The sequence below is a fragment of the Callospermophilus lateralis genome, chromosome 4, assembly GCF_048772815.1.
Source record: "Callospermophilus lateralis isolate mCalLat2 chromosome 4, mCalLat2.hap1, whole genome shotgun sequence".
Lineage (NCBI taxonomy): Eukaryota > Metazoa > Chordata > Mammalia > Rodentia > Sciuridae > Callospermophilus > Callospermophilus lateralis.
Window position 1 is genome coordinate 162,143,690 of NC_135308.1, and position 20,581 is coordinate 162,164,270.

At 49.0% G+C, this 20,581-nt stretch overlaps 1 protein-coding gene across 1 annotated transcript in view; it reads right to left on the minus strand.

Moving 5' to 3' along the window:
- The window catches only part of Efcab6 (EF-hand calcium binding domain 6), a 103,054-nt gene that overhangs the window by 50,834 nt on the left and 31,639 nt on the right, over positions 1-20,581 (minus strand). The window contains exons 5-6 of the mRNA XM_077109278.1: positions 17,178-17,274; positions 6,103-6,221 (exon numbers count right to left, since the gene is read on the minus strand). Coding sequence (XP_076965393.1) covers positions 6,103-6,221; positions 17,178-17,274 — 216 coding nt within the window. The remainder of the gene's footprint in view (positions 1-6,102; positions 6,222-17,177; positions 17,275-20,581) is intronic.

Genomic DNA, 20,581 nt, shown 5'->3' on the forward strand with positions numbered 1-20,581 from the left:
GGCCGCCCCTCGACAGCCCCCAGCTAGCAGTGTGCCTCTTCCAGAAACTCCTCTCTCCCTCTAGTTTAGTCGGACACCATGATCCTGGACCCCCTGAGCTCCTCCAGCTGGCGAGGAGGGGTGGGTCAACGCACACGGCACCAGCCAGGGTCGGAGACACCAAGAGCCCAGGGCTCTACCGCATCCGCCTCCCTCTTCCTCCCAAGTGCAGGTCTGATTCCCTGTGGACTGCAGTTTCCTGGGGCCCCTGTCCTACTCTTCACCTCTCAGGGGGCCCAGTGGCTCAGCTCTGCGTAAGCTGCGCTACCCTCCTGCCGCAGAACCAGGGGGGCGCTGTGCTCCCGGGAGGCCCCTCTCCTGCGGTGACCCACTCTCGCCGTGGCGCACTCCTGAGAGTGCAGCTCCCTGCTCTAAATCATGACACTTGAACTGAATGAAAAGGCACTTCTTAATTACTTCATTAATAAGGATCATAAACATTCTCTCTCATCACGAGGAAACAGAAGACCAGATTGCACAATTGCAACTAAAATATTGTTATGAATGTGAATAATAAGAGAGTTAATTCAGCTTACATAACCTCACCCTTCATTATATAATCCTTTGTGTAACATTAAAAAAAATCAACTTGCCTATAAAGGTTGAATTTTAAAATGGCTCAGCAACAGATGTGCCAGGGAAACGTGCACATAACAGAGGCCCCATAAAACCTGCGTTTGCACACAGCAGCGGCCATTAATTTATGGTATAATCAGATTACTCTGCCCACTTATCGTACACATGGCGGTTCCCTCGTCCACACCATTTGGATGTTCACATGGGTTGCCTTGCTTGGCTGAGAAAGCCTCAGTCCTTCACGCTCAGTTGCAGATGGTTTGTTTCATAAAGTTCAGAAGGAGCTTTGACCACCGCTGCCACAGAGGTAAGGGGCAGTCAGAGGCGTGGATATGGCCTTCTGGTGACCCAGTCAAGCTGCAGAGGTGGACGTGGTACCTTGGGCAGCTGGGACGTGAGGAACTCTCCCAGGCCCCGTCTCAGAGGATGGTCTCATAGCTCAAATAGCGTTTCTTCAGCATGGGAAGTGACTGACGCCCACGCTGGCCCTGTGGGCACATTCAGCAACCCTGGTCCATCACGGAAGGGTAGACACGGTCTGCTCCAGTCTCCATCCAGGGCCAAAATCCTTCCTCTATTCTCCCAACAAGTGGTGGTCTAGCTTCAGACAGAGCCATGCCGGAGACGGGCACCCCGCTCCCTCAGAGACTGCTGGAGCCCTGGACAGCTCGGACCTCTGGGGCGTTCTCTGCCGAGCCAGGAGCCCCCTGGCAGCACGTCTGCAAGGACAGCCTCCTTCAGGCAGGTGCCTCCTGCTCAACCCTCTGGTCACGGCACATCGGTCTCCCTTTGCTAAGCTAAGGAACCCAGTCACTCAACTTCTTCCAACTTTTACCACCTCTAGGTCCACCCTTCCAGTGTCCGCCAGCGAGTCACCGAGTGTCACTCTGGACACGGCCTTGGCTGAGCAACAGGAATGGCCTCGCTTCCTGTTAACTGAAAGCCCGAGTCCTCTCCTCACACAGCTGCTGTCCACGGCTCTTCTTTTTACCCCTGGATGCTGTCCCACCGTGTGCTCACTGTGGGTCACTGGTCCCTCACGTGTGAACGTGGAAGGACCTGACCACACCTCCGCGGGCCGCGTGGCTGGCTGGTCGCACACCTGGCAACCTGTGCTGACGTCCTGGGTCGCTGCCTGCTGCGGGGCCTCTCTGTGGTGCATTTTTGTGGCACCCTTCCTTCGTGCCACCAGGTACCCCAGGGAGACGGCCCCGGCTTGTTCCTTTTGGGCCCAGCCTGGCTCCCAGCTATGAGGGCGGCTGAGGCGGCAGCTCCAGCTGCCAGGATGACCCACGGCCAGCAGGCCCCCTCCGTGGCTCCGTCACTACCACAAACACTCTGCAGGGTGAGGAAGGAGCCAGGAGGAATGGAGGACGAGGACCCTGGAACTGACGTCACAACGACATGCAGAAAAAGGGAAAAAGCACGGAGCCCCCTCCTCATCCCCAGGAGCCGAGCAGAGCCTGCAGTTGCTGCTGGTTTCCTCTTTCTTTGTGCTTTTCTGGATTTTCTTGCCTTCAGAAATGAGTGGGCAGTCTCACTGCAAACCAGGGTCCAGTCTGTGTTTTCTTTTTGCTACCAATCTTTATGCTCCAGATGCCGGGCAGTCCAGAACCAGCCACTCATGGACGGCCAGAGCCCAAGGCCTTGTGGCTCTCGGGGACAAGGTGCAGGGGCCGGCTCCCAGCAGAGCCCTGCGCTTGGGCCGCTCGGCTCGGCAGCCATCTGCACAGGCCACAGCCTGGGAGCACCCGCTGTCATCGCACAGCGTCTTTTCTGGGCTCCTGAAGGCCGATCCTCACCTCCTGCATCTCTGGCCAGCTCCTTCCTCCCAGCCCCCTGGCACAAACCCACACAGCCACAACCTCCTCCTGCTTGGACCGTGACTGCTCCTCACTCACCTCTGGCCCTGAGACTTGGCTCCTGCCAGTCACCCTGCCCTGCAGCCAGATGATCTTCTAGAAAGTGTCCTGTCCAGCCTGTTTTCCTGTTAAGTGCCTGGCCTTCAGGACCAGGTCCCCTCTGTCTTGGTGTCATGATGCCTTTAGCTGCTGTGCAGGCCACTCCTCTCTGATGGTCCCTTGCTGTCCTTGTGGCTGCCCAGGTGGTCAGCAGTCGTACTGTGGCCCTCCCTTGCTCTCCAGGAGGGTGTTCACCAGGTGGTCCCTGGCCTGGCTTGTCCCTCCCCACGTCCTCTGTGCCACCCCCAGCAGCTCCAGGAGGTCGGCCTGGTGGGGGAGGCAGAGCTGTGGGTTCCCAGTGCCGACCCCACTAGGGCAATGGCCGTGGCTCCTGTTAGGCCCCAGGTTGAGGTTCTCCATTCGCCCTGGCAGCACTGGTCACATCTGGCTGGACCGGGCCGTGGGGTGTAGCAGGGTGGAGGCAGGAGACAGGCTGCTGCCCTCTGGGCTCTTGGCCCATGGGCGCCCCTCCTCTGCTGCTCCGGCGGCCACACAGCAGCCCTGGTCCCTGATGACCCCACATTCCCCTCAGACTTCCAGCCCTTCCCGCCCGCACCCTCCTTCGCTGTAGGAAACGTCACTTTGCATTTTCCCCCTGGACACTGAGGACTGTGCTCCTGGACCTCCCTCTGCCTGAAGGCTCCTCCTCATGTGGCAGATGCCACTCTGAGTTCCCCTGTCTCTGTCGCCTCTTCCCTTGGAAACCCGCGCAGACCACCAGTCCCAGCCTTCCCTCAGACAGGTGCAGCCCTGTCAGTGGGTCCGGCCAACAGCTTGGGGCAGAGTGACGGCCACCTCTCCAGCCCCAGCCCCACCATGTTGGCCGTGTTCTGCTCTCACGCCCTCCCCTCTCTGCAGGCCAGGCACACGGGCTCCAGGCCCGGGGCGGGCACTGGCTCCTGATGATCCTGAGGGAGGAGCACCATCACCCACCCTGCCCCCACACCAGGCCACAACACCATCTGGGGAGCCACAAAGATGGCAGCCAGTAGCCTGCCCTGGCCAATGTCACTCAACCACCCAGCTTCAAGCCACCTTGCGAACTTCAGTTTTACAAGACAAAGAGTGATGGTGATAGATGGCGGGGACAGCTACACACGGTCATGACTCACTGAGTGCCATAGAGCTGTATGCTTTCAACTGCTCAAGATGCATGGACCAGGCGTGGTGGCCTTGCCTGTGATCCCAGTGACTCGTGAGGCTGAGGCAGGAGGACCTGAGAAACTTAGTGAGACCATCTCTCAAAACAATAATGAAAATAAAAAGGGTCAGGGATTGTGGTTCAGTGGTAAAGTGCATCTGGATTCAAGCCCCAGTGGCAGAGGAATAATAATAATAATGATGATGATGATGATTTTTATATTGTGTGTATTTTAGCACAAAAAAATGGAAGGGGGCAGTGGTTAACAAAATTAGAAATCAATACAAACTTGAGTTTTGAAATGTAGGTGCTTTAATTTGCAAACACTTCCTGGGAACTGCCTTCCTGAGTGGAAAACAAGCCCCTGGGCGGGACTGAGAGGCAGGCCTGCGGCTGACAGAGCCTTGGCCCTGCAGCGAGGGGGGTCCCTGAGGGAAGGGCAGGAGGAGGGGAGGGGCACCACAACCGGCTTCTCCGCTCCCAGGTTCCTTTCTCGGCCCCCTCCCCCCGGTGCCCTGCTGCTATGAACCTCTCACTGCTCAGCTAACTGATTTGCTATCTGAAAAGTAAAGATGCTGAAGTACTCAGCTTGGAGACCTGGCGCAGCACCGCTCATCGCCAGGGCTGTCATCCATCCCTGGGGACATGGCACAGGGTCTCCAAGTGAACCTCTTAAAACCAGGTGACACTGTTGAGAGGAAACTTCTGCTCTTCACCCACCTTGGTCTCACCCACCGAGCCACCCAGCAAAGAGATGGGGGTTACCCAGCCCTGCCTGGTGGCATCCCCAGGTGGTAGGGAGGAGAGTGAGGCCCAGAGAAGTCAAGTAACTTGACAAGGGCACAGAGCTGGAAGTGGGGGAGAGGTCACACCCCGCACTGGCTGTAGAACAGTCACCCTTAACCACTCAGCATCTTGATGCGAGGCCAGTCCGACAATGGTGGACATTATTCTACCCACAGCCAGTTTTCAAAACAAGGTGAAAAATTTACATTTCATGATGATGTTTGTAGCGTCTGAGAAACCTCAGCCTGAGAAACGACACAGTGTCCACCTCCAAGTATGGCCAAGGCTCCGTCCCCTCTGGAGAGGCCCATGTGTGTGCTGTCACTTTGCAGGTGGGACACATGGACTCCTGCACCTTCTTGCTCCCAAGGCTGGCACCATGGGAGCTCGGGGTGCTCACGGGTCCCTGACGGCGGTGGCACTGTCCAAGGCTCACACGAGAACCAGCGCAGCCCTGGATGGGTTCCTGACCCTTGTCCTGGACCACAGCTCTGAGCTGTCACAGCCACACTGAGTGTCGCTGCCAGTGCTCAGTCAATGACACCCAGAAACCATGACGGTGAGGGGACTGGCCTTCCTTCCCCTTAGGCCCGGGGCCTGGGCCACTGTCCAGGTTGGGCAGTCCCCACTCAGAATGTCCTCCATCTCCATCTTGACCTTGAACTCTGTCTCAAGGTCGTCTCTGTCATCACGCTGCCCGACCCTCCAGGGCTCTTAGTGTCCACCAACTGACCTGCTCTCTGCCAGGGTGGGGTCTTTTAAAACTAAGGATTTGTGATAACTTCAAGCCGCTTTTCCAGGCTAGACACAAGCCGCTGCCTAGTTCCAAACTCAGCCACACTCAGCCTCCGCTGTGAGCAGGTGAAAGCTAAACCGTGACAGGAACCGCTTGGTGCACCTGCCTCCTGAGCGGACGTGTGACACCGGTACATCCCGGAGGGACACCAGTGGCAACTAACAAATACTGAAGGAGGAAGTGATTCAAAGATGGATCCGAAACTGAGAAATAGCCACATTGTTGGGGTGCTGGGAACTTAGCCATCTACACAGGGAGCACCGTAACTGGAGCCTGGTCCCCAGACAGCTACATCTAAAATACATTCTGAAAAATAGCACCACATTAGATACTATTCCCAGTTTAGTGGACCTTTGGGAAACCACTCCAAGTTTTCAAAAGTTTGGTTATTTTCTTCTAACAAATTACTTATCCATAAAACAGCCTTGCAACTTGGTTTCCATCTCTGGGCTACAGGGAGCCACTTGTTCCCTTACCACTGCCTGCTGCTCAGGGCGTGGTGTGGGAGGAAGTCTTTGGGCAGGAACTTATTTCACTAAATGGTGACAGTATGGGCTTGAACTCCAGGGACCCTGGGCCGCGGACCTGTGAGTCCAGCAGTGCTGCTCAGGGTACTCCGGCTCTTCCCATTCCTGAAGACTGGCCTGGCCACAGCTCTTTCCAGGGGAAATGAGGAACAAGGAGACGGACACAGGACCCGAGAACCCCCCTTCCTCTGGAGAAGTGAGGAATTTGTAAGGAGCTTGTTGTAGCAAGTGAGCCCAGACGTCAGACGGAACCGCCAGCCTTCAGGTACCGCTTACCTTTGCCAAAGCTTCTCAAATTCTCTGGGTGTGAGGGGAATATCAAAACCGTAGAGTGCATTCTTTATGTCCCTGCGTCGAAGAATGCCGTTGCCCTCGTTGTCAGTTTCTATAAAATTCTGCAAACATTAGAAGATGGTGTTTAGGAACGTAAAATGTGCACGATGACTTAGAGGACTCTCAGTGATCAATATGTGGGACAATCTGAGGCGACTTTCTTCCCATCCACCTGAACACCTTTTAATCTAAGTTTCAGAGCCTCACTGATCCCCTGGAGAAGGTGGGAGCAAACCAGGAACAAGCTGATGGGCACAAGAGGGCTGTTTCTGGGTGAGTGAGTGGTCTCCATCACAAGACCTGGCGTCTCTTGGGTGAAATAAAGGCCAACCAGGTCCTGGGAAGGAGACCGAGGGTCATGACCTCAGGGATGCAGCCCGGGGACTAAATCTGTGAAGAGATGTAAGACCTCCATGTAGAAGAAAGGCATTAAAGAGGGTCAAAATAAGTGAAAGTACACTATGTCCATGAATCAGAAGGCTCCAAAATAGGAAAGAGGCCATTTTCTCCAAACATCCCAAGAGATTTTTTTTTTAATGGAATGTGTCAAACTGATTGAAGGATGAGTCAAAGAATGCCCACCAGTTAACTAAGATGCACCAGTAAGTTACAGCACCATGAAGATGTGGTGTGGGGCTGGGATGGACAAACTGACCAACAGAACAGAGCAAGGACCCAGTGGGCATGGGGTAAGACAGTGGGGAAGACAGGCTACAAGGAAATGAGGGACACGGGAAGGTCATTCCCAAGACATGAAATGGGTCCAGGCCTCATAACACATCTGAGTGTCCAGTCCAGATCTCAGGAGCTCAGTGTGAAGCCAATCAGGTGAGTGCCCAGGGGAGACTGTGAGAGCACATCTCCATGCCTGCAGGGGTGGGAGACAGGATTCCTTACACAGGTCCCACAGAGAAAGGTTGATAACTGTGACCACATTAAAAACGCATTTGTCAAAGGGCACCAGATAAAAAGCATAAAAACAGGGCACAGACTGGGAGAGGACATTTGCATCAGAGCTCACTTAGGGACGAGGATTAACCAGGGCTGGGGCGTGGCTCAGTAGCAGAGTGTTCATCCAGCACATGTGAGGCCCTGGGTTCCACCTCCTACACCACACGCACACGCACGCACACGCACACACACACACGCGCACACACACATACACACATACACACACACACACACACACACGAGTATCCAGGTCACCAGTGGGCATGAGGTAAGGCAGTGGAGATAAGATATTGCCCAAAAAGAAAGAATATAGCTTAGTGTGAAGACTATATAAACTCTCAAACAAGCACTTTGCAAAAAAGAAAAACTGACTAATGAATAAACAAATGAAAAGATGCTCAACCTCATTAATAACCAATAAAATGCCAATGAAAACTATAATCAGATACTATTACACATCCACTAGAGTGGAAAATATCAAGTCTGAAGGCACCAAGTGCTACCATAAAGGGTCAAGTCTGTGTGATAGAGCTGTGGGGTTCACAGGGCCAAACGTATTCACTGTCTCCCCTCACAGAGAAAGTGTGCTGACTTCTGGCCCAAGATAGTGACAGGATTCCTTTCCTATGCCTGGACAGTGGGCCAATGGTGACCACTTTAAATTTATTTGAATTACAAGCATTTTATATATTCCACAGTAGAGTCACAAATGAAAAGACAAACTTTAAAGAAATTAAGTCAAGAGAATTTCAAATCCCTTTAAAAACACACAGCAGGTCTGGAACATAAAAATCTTGGAAGTCACCAGTTTGTCCCAACAACTTGTAAAAATCTGAGCAAACTGAAAAATCAACAACTCTTTTTAGGTTTATAAGAGAAGTGAGGTCATGGGTCAAACCAAGGCCCCCAACTGCAGAGACAGATGGGGGTTCAGAGAGTTACCACTCGCTGCAGCAGATGATCATGAGCCCAAACCTCCATAAAATCAGGGGTACAGGATCAGAAAGAAGATCCCCTGGTCGCTCCTAGACCAGCACCACACTAATACCACACCAGACAAGGCCTACAAGGAAAGAAAACCACACACTAATGTCACTTCACATAGAAGTAAGAGTCCTCAAGAAAATATCAGCAAACTGAATCCAACAATTGTAAAGTCACAGAGTGTGAGCTAGTGGCTTAACCTGGAGTGCAAGGATGGTTCAACACCTGAAAGTCCACTCATGTAATCCCTCCCACAATGGAGAAAGGGAGACAAATCACGTGGTCCTGCCATAGATAAAGAAAAAGCACATGGTGATGGAAGACACAGACACATGGTGTGGAACAGCAGCAGTCAGCCCCACACTTAATGACGGGAAACTGGAAACTTTCCCACCAAGATCAGGACTGAGATGAGGATGTCCCCTGTCACCACTGCTTCTCAACACTGTACTGCAAGTCCTAGCTAAGACAGTGAGATAAAATAAATTAAAGGTACACAGATTGAGAAGGAAGAAATAGAGCTGACACTGTTCACAGATGACATGACTGTCTATGTGGCAGATACAAAAGTACTAACAAAAAGAAACCTCCTGTAACTCATGAGCAATGAACCAATGTTGCCCAATACAAGGTTAATATACAAAAGTCAGTCACTTTCCCAAATAGCAGCAATGAGCAACTGGAATTGAAGATTAAAACACAATACTCTTTACATTAGGACCCCCCAGAATGAAATATTTAGCTAAAAATTTACCAAAATACATACAAGATCTGTATGAAAGAAATCAGAGAACTAAATAAACGGAGAGATGCTCCTATGGATGGGAAGTCTCGATTTCATCAAGATGTCAGTTCCTCCCAACTTGATCCAGAGGTTCAATACAGTCCAATTAAAACCCCAGGAAGACATGGATAGAGAACTGACTTAGAGTTCATATGGAGAGGCAACAGACCCAGGGTAGCCCATGAGACGCTGAAGTGGAAGGCCAGAGCTGGAGCAGTGACCTGTCCAACCTGGAGGTGTGCTGCAGAGCTGCAGGCATCAGGACAGTGTAGTGTCGCAGAAGGACAAAGTGGTCCTGGAACAGGATGGAGGCCCGGGAGCAGACCCCCATATAAAAACCATCCGCTGGACCTTGGCAAAAGGGCAAAGGCACAACGACGGAGAAAAGCGCTTCCCAGCAAGCAGTCCGGAACAACAGGACAGCCCAGGCCTTCCACCCCCCACAAGAGACGGCTCAGATGGGGTCACGGGCCTAACTGTAAAGCCCCAAACTAAAACACCTAACAAATAACAGATGAAAAATATCAGAGAAGACCTGGTTGACAGGGGTTTGGCAGTAACTTTCAGAAAAATGTAATACACGAAGAACTGATGAGTCAGACTTCTCTAGAATTAAAGACTGTGCTCAGTGAAAGACACTGCCAAGAAACAAAACCAAACCACACCCTGGGAGGAAGAATTTGGAATAGACCTTATCTAAGACAGGACTATTATCCAAAACAATTCAACTTACAAAAGGGTTAAGCCCTGTTACGGTTTGGATGTGAGGTGTCCCCCAAAAGCTCAAGTGTGAGTCAGTGCATGAAGGGTCAGAGGAGACGTGATTGGGTTGTAAGAGCCTTGCCCCAATCAGTGAGTTAATCCCCTGATGGGATTAACTGGGTGATGACTGAATGGTGGGTGTGGCTGGAGGAGGTGGGACCTGAGGCGCGGCTTTGGGGTGTACAGTTGTATCTGGAGAGTGGAGACCTCCTTCTCTGCTTCTGGATCACCATGAGCTGCTTCCCTCTGCCACACTCTCCCACCATGATGCTCAGCCTCACCGCCAGCCCCCAGGAATGGAGCCGGCCTTCTGTGGACTGAGACCTCTGCAACCGTGAGCCCTCAAACCTGTCCTCCTCTGTAATGGTCCTGGTTGGGTCCTTTGCTCACAGTGGCGAAATAGCTGACTAAAACAGGACCTTTCAAACACCTCACTGAAAAGACACATAGATGACAAATAAGCACATGAAAAGATGCTCCACCTCACATCATCAAGGAAACAGAGATTCAAACAACAATAAGGTGCCTCCTCGTGCCTGTTAGAAGCCCATATCCAGAACATGACCACACAGACCACTGGAATGTGACCAACAGGGAGGTGGGGAGGGATGTGTTTCAGGGGCGAAGTGACCCAGCTGCTGGCCACACCAGCAGCCTGCTCACTGATTTGTGCTGGGAATAATCTGCTTTATTGCTCATGGTGATCAACTCTACTGGTCTGTGAGGACCACGAGGCAAGGATCAGACTGACCTTGGTTAGCACTGAGTCTCGGTGCAAAGCCAGGAAGTGTGTGCTGACTAAATCAAAGCATGGAAGGGCGAGGCTGGGCAGGTCCCTGGAGCTGGTTATCAGAGTCCCTGGGCTCCACAGGACAGCAGCAGCATCTGGGGCAGAAGGTGGTCTGTTCTGCGTAACAGGCAGACGACAGGGAGAGGAAGAGGAGCAGCAGTGTATGTGAGGGCAACAACTCTGAGGGAAAGGGGGCTCAGGGCTGCCCGAGCTGGGGGAGGGTGGGGAAGGCGGAGCCTGGCAGCGTGACCCCCTTCCCCAGCTGGTACACACTGGGTGTCTAGCCCAGATCCTGCTCCATGCTCCTGGTCCACAAGGCAGCTCCAAAAGCAGGCTGGATCAGTGGGCCATGCAGAGCTTTGTTCTGGAACTAGGTGGCCTGGCCAGCAGCATAGCCAGTCCACTCCATTGAGGACAGGGTCTAGGAGAGGCGGTCCTGGTCATGTGAGGGACATAATGGACAGAACTTCATATTGGGCGCAGGCCCAGAAAGAGCAGTCAGAAGGAAAACTAGAAGATGAAACGAACTGGAGACTTGGTCAAGATGATGTGAAAGCACTTTCATCCTGCAGTTTTAAAATACTTTTGAGAGTGAAGTTCCTGTGTCCTTGTGCCACATAAAATGGTGATTCCACGTCCTCTGTTTCAGAATGAGCCTAGTTTTGTCCATTCCATTCTCGAATCCTGAAGGTAGAGCTGTCACTGTCACTGCCAGATACACATCCTCAACTCAACGCCATAACACAATCCGTGCGACTGTCGCGGAGGCGTTTGCCCTATGCAAGTGATTCCTATAATTTTTAAGTAACACAGTCAGTATCAACAGTGTCCACGAAAACCCTAGCTCCTGACAGAGGAGAAACCACAGAGGGCGCATCCAGACACTCCTCTATGTCCCACCTGCCTGAATTACCAGAGGGACCCCACTCTTGTGGTACCCTAATCCGGTTCACATAGTGTCGAAACCCACCCGTCACAGCCACGGGAGCCACGGGGAGATTACACTGTAATTGGATCAATTCAACCCTACACGACAAATGACACCCCAAGACACAGTGTCAAGGGGAGCCCCTCACTAAGAAGGCCCTTGCATAAAAATGGAGAGAGATCCATCCCCAAGATGCATAAATAGCACAGAAACTCAAGAAATATGAAAAGACAAGGCAGTATGACTCCTAAAGTTCATTTTTCTACAATAACAGATTCCATAGACATAGAAGTGAATGAAGTGCTGGAAAAAGAATTCAAAAGAATAGTTTTTAAAAAGATTATTGAATTCCAAGAGAATGCAGGTAAACACTTGAATGAATTAAGGAAGATGATGCAGGATATGAGTGAGAAATTCAGTAAAAAAGATAGAAATTTTGAAAAAGAACCAAATAAATCTTGTAAATCAAAAGCTTAATAAGCCAGATGAAAAACTCAGTTGAAAGCTTCCCAACCGACCAGGTCAAGCAAAAGAAAGAATATCAGAGCTTAAAGACAGTTGTGATGAAATATTGCATTCATACAAAAATAAAGGAAAAAAAGAAACAATGAGTGACACAGACTCAATAGGAACTCCATAAAAGACACAATATTTCATACATGGCATACAGACTGAAGGCACCTAGTCCAGGACATAATAGAGGAAAATCTCCCAAATCTTGGGAAAGACGTGGACATTGAAGTACAGGAGGCATTCAGAACTCCAAATGGACACGGCAGAAGAGAACCTGTCCACAAGATATTAAATTGCCATGTTAATTGATAGGACAGAGAAAGAATATAAAAACCTGTAAGAGAGCACCAAGTCACATTCAAAGGCAGACCCACGAGACCAACAGAAGATTTATCATTAGAGACCCCGAAGGCCAGGAGGGCATGGAATGATCTATTTCAGGTCCTGAAAGAAAATGACTACAACCAAGATCGCCCCACTCAGAACTGAAGGAGAAGCAGACGTTCCAAGAGAAGCATGAACTAAGGAATCCATGGCCACCAGACCAGCATAGGAGGACGCCCAGGAGAGGAAGGATGGTCGTCACAGCTCATGAGACGGTAGACCTCACTGAAGAGTAGGCCTGCAAGTGAAAACCAGGGAATCATCAAACAGGAGCAACGCAGATGCCACCAAACTCACCAAGACTGTTCAGAACAACCAGAAGAAACAAGAAAAGGACAGGAACAACGCAGACCTTTCAATCATAACTGAATGCAAATGGTCTCATTCTCCAGTTCAAAGACTCAGGCTGAATGGATCATAAAACAAGGCACATCAGTAGGCGCTGCAGAGAGACTCGCCTCACTGCAGACGGACACAGACTGAAAGCGAAAGGAGATAACACTCCAGGCAAAGGAAATCCCAAGTGAGCAGGGACAGCCAGCCTTGCCTCTGACAAAAGAGCCTCCAAGACAAAAATGGGAAGAGAACATCAACCGGGAAAAGTTCATCAAGAAAATCTAAGGATCCTAAATATATGTGCCGTGACTGCCAGACGACGACTCTGATAGGGAGAAGCAGGCCCAAATCTGATCACAGTGGGAGACCTCAATACTTCACTCCCACCAAGAGACAAAAAATCAGCCAAGAAGCACCAGTTACATTGAACTGTAGATCAGAGGACTTGACAGACATGTTACAGGACTAACAGAATGTTTCATCTAACGGCTTCAGAATATACCTACTTTTAATTAGCATATGGAACTTTTTCCAAAATAGACCATATTTCAGACTACAAAACAAGTCCAATAAATTCAAAAACTGAAATAATCGATTGCCATCTTATCTGATCACAATAGAATTAAATTAGAAATCAACAGCAAGAGAAATATCAGAAATTCTTCAGGGAGATTAGACCACACACTACTAACTGAACAGGTCACTGAAGAAGTGGGGGGAATTCAAGATTCCTTTAAACAATAGAAATGGGATCACAACATATCAGAACTTCTAGGACACAGATAAAAAGCCCTAGAATGGGAGTTTATAGCAATGAGTGCCTGTAACAAAAAATATCTCAAGTAAATAATTTAACAATGCATCTCGAGGTCTCAGAAAAACAAGAACAAATCAAACCCCAAATCAGTAGAAGGAAAGAAATAATAAAAATTAGAGCAGAAATAAGTAAAATAGAGACTGAAAGAACAGTACAAGGGAGCAACAAATCAGAGTTGGTTCTTTGAAAAGAAAATTGACAAAATTTTAGTGAAACTAACCAAAAGAAAGATAGAGAAAACTCAAATAAATAAAATTAGAGCTGAAAGGGGTTGTATTCAATACAGTACTAGAGTACCGTGGCAGAGCCTTGCCGGGCATGTGGGTTTGATCCTTTGCACTGTATGAAAATAAACAAATAAAATAAAGGCATGCTGTCATTCATTCACCTACAGCTACAAAATATTTTTTTAGAAAAATTAGAACCGGGGCTGGGGATGTGGCTCAAGCGGTAGCGCGCTTGCCTGGCATGCGTGCGGCCTGGGTTCAATCCTCAGCACCACATACCAACAAAGATGTTGTGTCCGCTGAGAACTAAAAAGTAAATATTAAAAAAATTTTCTCTCTCTCTCTCTCTCTCTCTCTTAAAAAAAATAAAATAAAAAAGAAAAAAAAGAAAAATTAGAACTGAAAAAGGTGACATTACAGCTGATGGCACTGAAAGTAAATAAAAAAGGATTGTTAGGGAATATTTTGAAAAACCATCTATGCCAATAAATAAAAAAAGGTCTGGATCCTATGGTCTACCAAAATTGAACAAAGAGGATATAATAAACCAAATAGATAAATAACAAGTACTGAGATTGAAACAGTAACAAAAAGTTCTCACAAAAAAGAAAAGGCCAGGACTGAATTTATTCATGGCTGAATTTTACCAGACTTTTAAAGAATTATCTCCAGAGCTCTTCAAACTATTTCATAAGTTAGAAACAGAATGGACCCTTCCAAAGTCATTCTACTAAGTCAGAATTATCCTGCTAACAAGCCCTGATAAAGACACGACAAAAGAAGGACACTATAGATTGATATCCCTGACAGCATGGATGCCAAAATTCCCAATAAAATACGTGCAAATCAAACTCCTTAGCACATTGAAAAGATCCCACACCATGATTAAGTTGGTTTCATTTCGGGGATGCAAGGATGGTTTGACACGTGCAAATCAATGAACATAATATAGCACATAAAAGGAACTAAAGATAAAAAAATCACATGGTCATCTCAATAGATGCAGGAAAAGCCTTTGACATGATAAAAGCCCTGAATAAATTGGGTATAAAAATCATGCCTTAACATAATAAAGATAAACCCATAGCCAAAATAATACTGAATGAGCATTTCAGACTGAAAGCATTTCTTCTAAGATCAGGAACGAGACAAGGGTGCTCACTCACCATTCTTATTCTACAGTACTAGAAATTTTAGCTTAAGCAATTAAGCAAGTGAAAGAAATAAAAGGGATACAAGCAGGAAAGACAGAGTCAAATTATTCCTGTTTTCTGGTGATACGGTTCTTTGTAAGGAAAAAATTCTAAAACTATAACAAAAGACTTTTAGAACTGCTTTGTAAATTCAGGAAAGTAGCAGGATACAAAAATCAACATATAAAAATCATAAGTTTTTCTATATAACCAATAATAAATTTGCTGAGAAAGAAATCAGTAATGTAATTTTGTTCACAATGGACCCCCCCAAACACACACACACACACACACACACACACACACCCCTAAGTAATAAACCTAACTAAAGGTGTGAAAGACCTGTACAGTGAAAATTACAAAACAAAGAGGAAAGAAACTGAAGACACTAGAAGGTGGAATGATAGACCATGTTCATGGATTGGGGGAATTAGTATTGCTAAGATTACCACTCTACCCAGGTGATCTACAGATCCAAAGTAGTCTCCCATCTAAATACCAATGACATGAACTAGGAAAAAAACAAAAATTAAAATTCACGTGGAATCACAAAAGACCCGGAATAGCCATAGTAATCCTGAGCCCAAAGAGTAGTGCTGAAGGCATCACATACTTGATTTCAAGACATACTGCAGAACCCTTGTAACAAAAACAGCATGGTGCTGGCCTGAAAATAGGTGTGGAGACTAATGGAATGAAATAGAGAACCAGAAATAAATACATGCATCTTCAGTCAAACGATTCTTGACAAAGGTGCCCAAACCTACACTGGATAAAGAACAGCCTCTTCAGCAAATGGTGCTGGGAAAACTGGATATCCTCGTGGGAAAGACTGAACCCCCCCCCCACCCCCGGATCAAACACCTTAATATAAGATGCGGAAATCTGAAACTACTAGAAAAAAACACAGGACACTTCAAGATCTCAGTATAGGCAGTGGTTTCCTGGATGGGACTTCAATAGCTCAAGAAGCAAAAGCAGGAATTGAGAAATGGGCTGACATCTGATATAAAATCTTCTGCACAGCAAAGGAGACAGTCAGCAGAGTGAAGAGAGAGCCTGTAGAACAGGAAGATCTGTGCCGGCTCTCATCTGACAGAGAAGCAATATCCAGAATATATAAAGAACTCAAAAATCAGGCAGGCGTGGTGCACACACCTGTAATCCCAGTGAATCGGGAGGCTGATGCAGGAGGATGGTGAGTTCAAAGCCAGCTTCAGCAACTTAGTGAGGCGCTAAGCAACTCAGCGAGAGTCTGTCTCTAAAAAATATATAAAAAGGGCTGGGGATGTGGCTCAGTGGGTAAGCGCCCCTGGGTTTAATCCTCAGTACCAAGAACAAAATAACCAAAACCAACATCAACAAAAACCTCAAAAACTTAACAAAAATAAAAATAATCCAGTGAAAAAATAGGAAAATATCCTGAGTAGATTCTTCTCAAAAGACACACAAGTGAATAAAAAATTTAAAAAATTCTCAATATCTTTAGCTATCAGGGAAATGCAAATCAAAACTATACAGAGATTCCATCTCACCACAGTTAGGATGGCCATTACAAACAAACTAGGGGATGCTGGATGCTGGATGTGGAGGAAGAATCCTTTTGCACTGGTGGTGGGAACGTAAATTAGTACAACCACTACGGAAAACAGTGTGGCATTTCCTCAAAAACAAACACAGCCACCAAATGATCCAGCTGGACTTCCCTGGGTCTACAGCCAAAGGAAATGAAGTCAGCATACAAAATGGTGCGTGCATTTCCACATCTATTGCAGCACCGTTCACAAGAGCCAAGGAGTGGAGTCAGCCCAGGTGCCATCAACAGATATGGATAAAGATATGCTTTATGTACACAGTGGAGTACTATTTAGCCATTAAGAAGAATGAAATCGTAACATTTACAGGAAAAGGAATGGAACCAGAGGATATCAGGTAAAGCAAAACACATGCAGAAATACAAGTACTGCTTGTTTTCACTCCCATGTGAGGATAAAGATAAATAAAAATTAAACCCACAATGAGCAAAACACAAAGATGACCTCAAAGTCAAAAAGGGACTACTAGGGACTATGAATGGGGCTGGTGGGAGGGTGGAGACAGGGGCAGGTGAAGGGAGGGCAGGGAGGGCGGCATGACCAAGGCCCTGTACCTGCCTGAGTGGAAATGTCCCTGTGGAACCCGTTAACGGGCACGACTAATGCAGGTTGGTAATGGAAACAAAGAACACAAGAGCCAACAATCGGCCCCGAAGCTGTCCCCGTCTCAGTGGCTGACTCCAAACAGCCTGGCTCCCAGCAGCCCTGACACTGGGATCCATTTTCTTCCTTTTAAGGGAAATCGTCTTCTTACCTTAGACAAATCTGCCCATCTGTTTTTCGCTTTGATAACAAGATACTGATGAGCCTGTTCGCAGGCTAGTTCAGAATCCGCAACTTTCTGTTTGGTTCTTGAAAGAAAAAAAATAATAAATAACTGTGTTTAAATTTAATGGGCTCATGAATCTCCTGAGGGGTTCTCCTACCCCCTATCTGTTTCAAAGACACCATTAAAGTCTGTTATTTCACATCTGGTCTAACTTAATTCTTAAAATACAGTCGCATTTCCCCAGCTGCATGGTAGGGAAGTCTTCTTATATTTTCTAAGTCCTTGTTTATTTTCAGATAAATGCTATTCAACTTTTTTTTTTTCCTCTTCCCAGAGCACAGAACAAACAGGGCTCATTTCTTCTCGGGGAAGGAGGGAGATCACACAACATTAAGTGTCTTAGGAGGAAAATAACCAAAACCTTTTCTTGTTTGTTTTTTGTTGTTTCTTTCTGGAATTTGCAAGTTGGGGGGAGAACGCCGTCAAAGCGGACAGAGGGGCCCGACCGGATCGCGGCCTGGGCTCCGGCCTCGGCTGACTTCGCGGGGCAGGCTTCAGGACTCGGCGCCATCCAAACGCCTGCTCCTGTACTCACACAATGATGCTGTCTGCAGTCACCTGGCCCCGGGCCTGCCTGGACAGGTGGCGGAGACACTGTGGAGACGGTGGCTGAGGGACCTGGGTGTCTTGAGTAGTCCTCCCACTAAAGCCAATCAGGGGGCCGAGGGTCCCAAGATCTGGGAGCGCACCTGGGTCTGCACTGGGCTGGCTCCCGCCCCCGTGGCCTCCCTTTAGCTCCCTCCTGAGGCCCCTGACCGCGGTGCTGCTCCCACAGCGCTGGACCTCACCTGCTTTTCTGCGCCATCTCTCCAACTGCCTACCGGACCCCACAGTCACGGAATTTCGAGGGTGGGAAAGGATCCAAAGCTCCACCGCCGTCCCCACCCCTGCTTTCCCCCAGAGCTGGGGAAGGTGGCGGGGCCTCTGTCACAGTTTTGCTGACAGGAACTGGAAGTCCTAGTGACGTCCTGCCTTCACCTCTCCATCCCCCCGGGGCCTGCTGCGCCCAGGTGGTTCACCTGACCTCCCCAGGGGCTGTCTCAAAGCCCCCAGGGCACCGCTGCCTTGGCCAGCCAGGGCCTCCCACCTCTCACCCACCAAGCACTCGGCCAAGAGCCCCGCAGCTCCCGGGCCACCCGGATCCGCTGGTCCTGAGTTGCCTGGCTCAAGCCAGGAGCCCCACTGGGCTTTCCACCATTTCTCCTGGTTCTCACTTGGAGCCTGTGCCCCTTCCCGCCGTGGCCTGCTCCTTTCTCCTGGCTCATTAGGCCTCCTGATCCCCAGACCTTCAGCCACAGTATGCATGGGCACTCACTCACCAGGCACTCGGGCCTGCAGACTTGGTGACCAGCACAGGACAGTCCACGTCCTCAGGAGTTACCGCTGTGGCAGCCACCACTGGGGACAGACATGCTGAAATACGCAGCTCAAATGACTTCAGACTCCGAGCTCCTCAGGGGGGCAGGGCACACTTCAGCAAGAGGGCTGCTTTCTGAGATGTCATCCTATGTGACACCCAGGCCATGCCAGAGTCCTGGGGTGAGCTCTGCTTCCAGGGAAGATGGAGCAGGCACACGTCACCTTCCCCTCCCCCCCCACCACAGAAAACCCTGCACAGAGCGCAGCATGGGACCTGAGGGCTGTGGAGGAGGAAATCTAAGCTGAAGACGACAGACATGAGTTTCCTGGGAGTCCAACTTCCCAGGATCCCAGCTCAGGTAAAAGAGCCCCAAACACTGCAACTGTGTGGGGTCATGGGGGAAAGATGCAAGACCACGTCTGACTTCTGACCGAGAGCCAGGAAGGGGGCCTGCAGCACAAAAGCTGTGTGGACCCATTATTCTCTGTGACGGTCCCGGTCCTGGTCTAGAGGAAGCCCCGTCAGGACACTGTGCTTTCATGGTGGGGCTCGCAGCCACACTGGGCCCGGGGGTTCTGAAAACTCTGGTTCTTCTGTCCAACCAGAGGAATGGGGGTCAAGGAGGGTCGGGGAGATCTGTGTCATTTTTCCACCTCTCTTTTACTCTTACCACGTGACCCTGAGGGTGGGCCCAGTCGTGGGAAGCGTAAACAGCCAGCCAGGCTGAGGGGAGGGGACCAGAGATGATCCCACCTGGACCACAGGGGCAGGGCAGGAAACGCACCCAGGCAGCCCAGAAGCCAGCGCCACACGAGAAAGAGGTCTAAGCCCCATAGTAAGGTACCCAAAGGAGACAGGAAGAGGTGGTGCATACAGATATGTGGAAACTGTAGCTGAGTACTCTCCAAATTTGGCAAAAGACATAAGTATGCATATACAATAACGTGCCCATTTCATTCATCTCAGCGACTCCATGCTTAAACACAGCATGCTCAGAGGGCTGTAAACCTGAAGTTTAGAAGGCAACCTGAGAAAACACCACGTGACCTGCAGGGGGCACCACCACTGTTCACAGGACTGCTCACCACAGCTGGCGAGGCGGCCAGAGGACAGTGGACAACACTTTTTAAATGCCAGAATTGTCAACCCCCATATATCCAGCAAAAATACCTTCAAGGAATGAAAGAGAATAAAGGCACTCCCAGAGAAGACAACTGAGACGACTTGTCTCCAGCAGATGTGTCCTAAGAGCCGTGCTGAAGGGTGCTCCTCAGGGGAAGGAAAAGGTACAGAGAGGATCCGGGGCTTTAGAAACAGAGGAGGAGCGGCAGAGGTGATAAGGTCTGGTGACCACAACACTCCACCTCTCCTCAGAGGGCCAGAGCATGGAAAGCAGAAATTGATAGGACTAGAAGAAGAAACAGAAACCTCCACTTATTGTCATTGTCCTCTCTTAGACACTGATTGATGAAGCAGACAGAAAGCCAGCAACAATTCAGAGGACCCAGACAATCCTAGCAGCCAACTTGATTGATGCTTCCAGAACACTCCGCCCAACTCAAGCAGAGCACACCTTGTGCATTCCCAGCTGGAGCACATCAGGGTCCTAAAACAGACTTGTGAAAGGACTGAAGTCACACAAAGCCTCTTCCTTACCAATAACTGAATGAAACTAGAAATTAACAACAGAGAAGTATTCGGAAACTGTGCTAATGTTTTAAATTAAACAACAGTAATTCTAAATAATCCATGGACACAAAAGCATGCCTCAAGGAAATGAGAAAGTATTTTGAAATGAAGGAAGACTACAACTCTAGCACATCCAAGTTCGTGAAACACAGCTGAATGGGTGCCCACCAGGAAACTTTCGGCATTAGGAGCTTATATGAGAAAAGAATGGACTAAAAAATCTGAGTTTCCAACTTTAGAAAACAAAAAGAAGATAAAACTATATTCACAACAAGCAGAA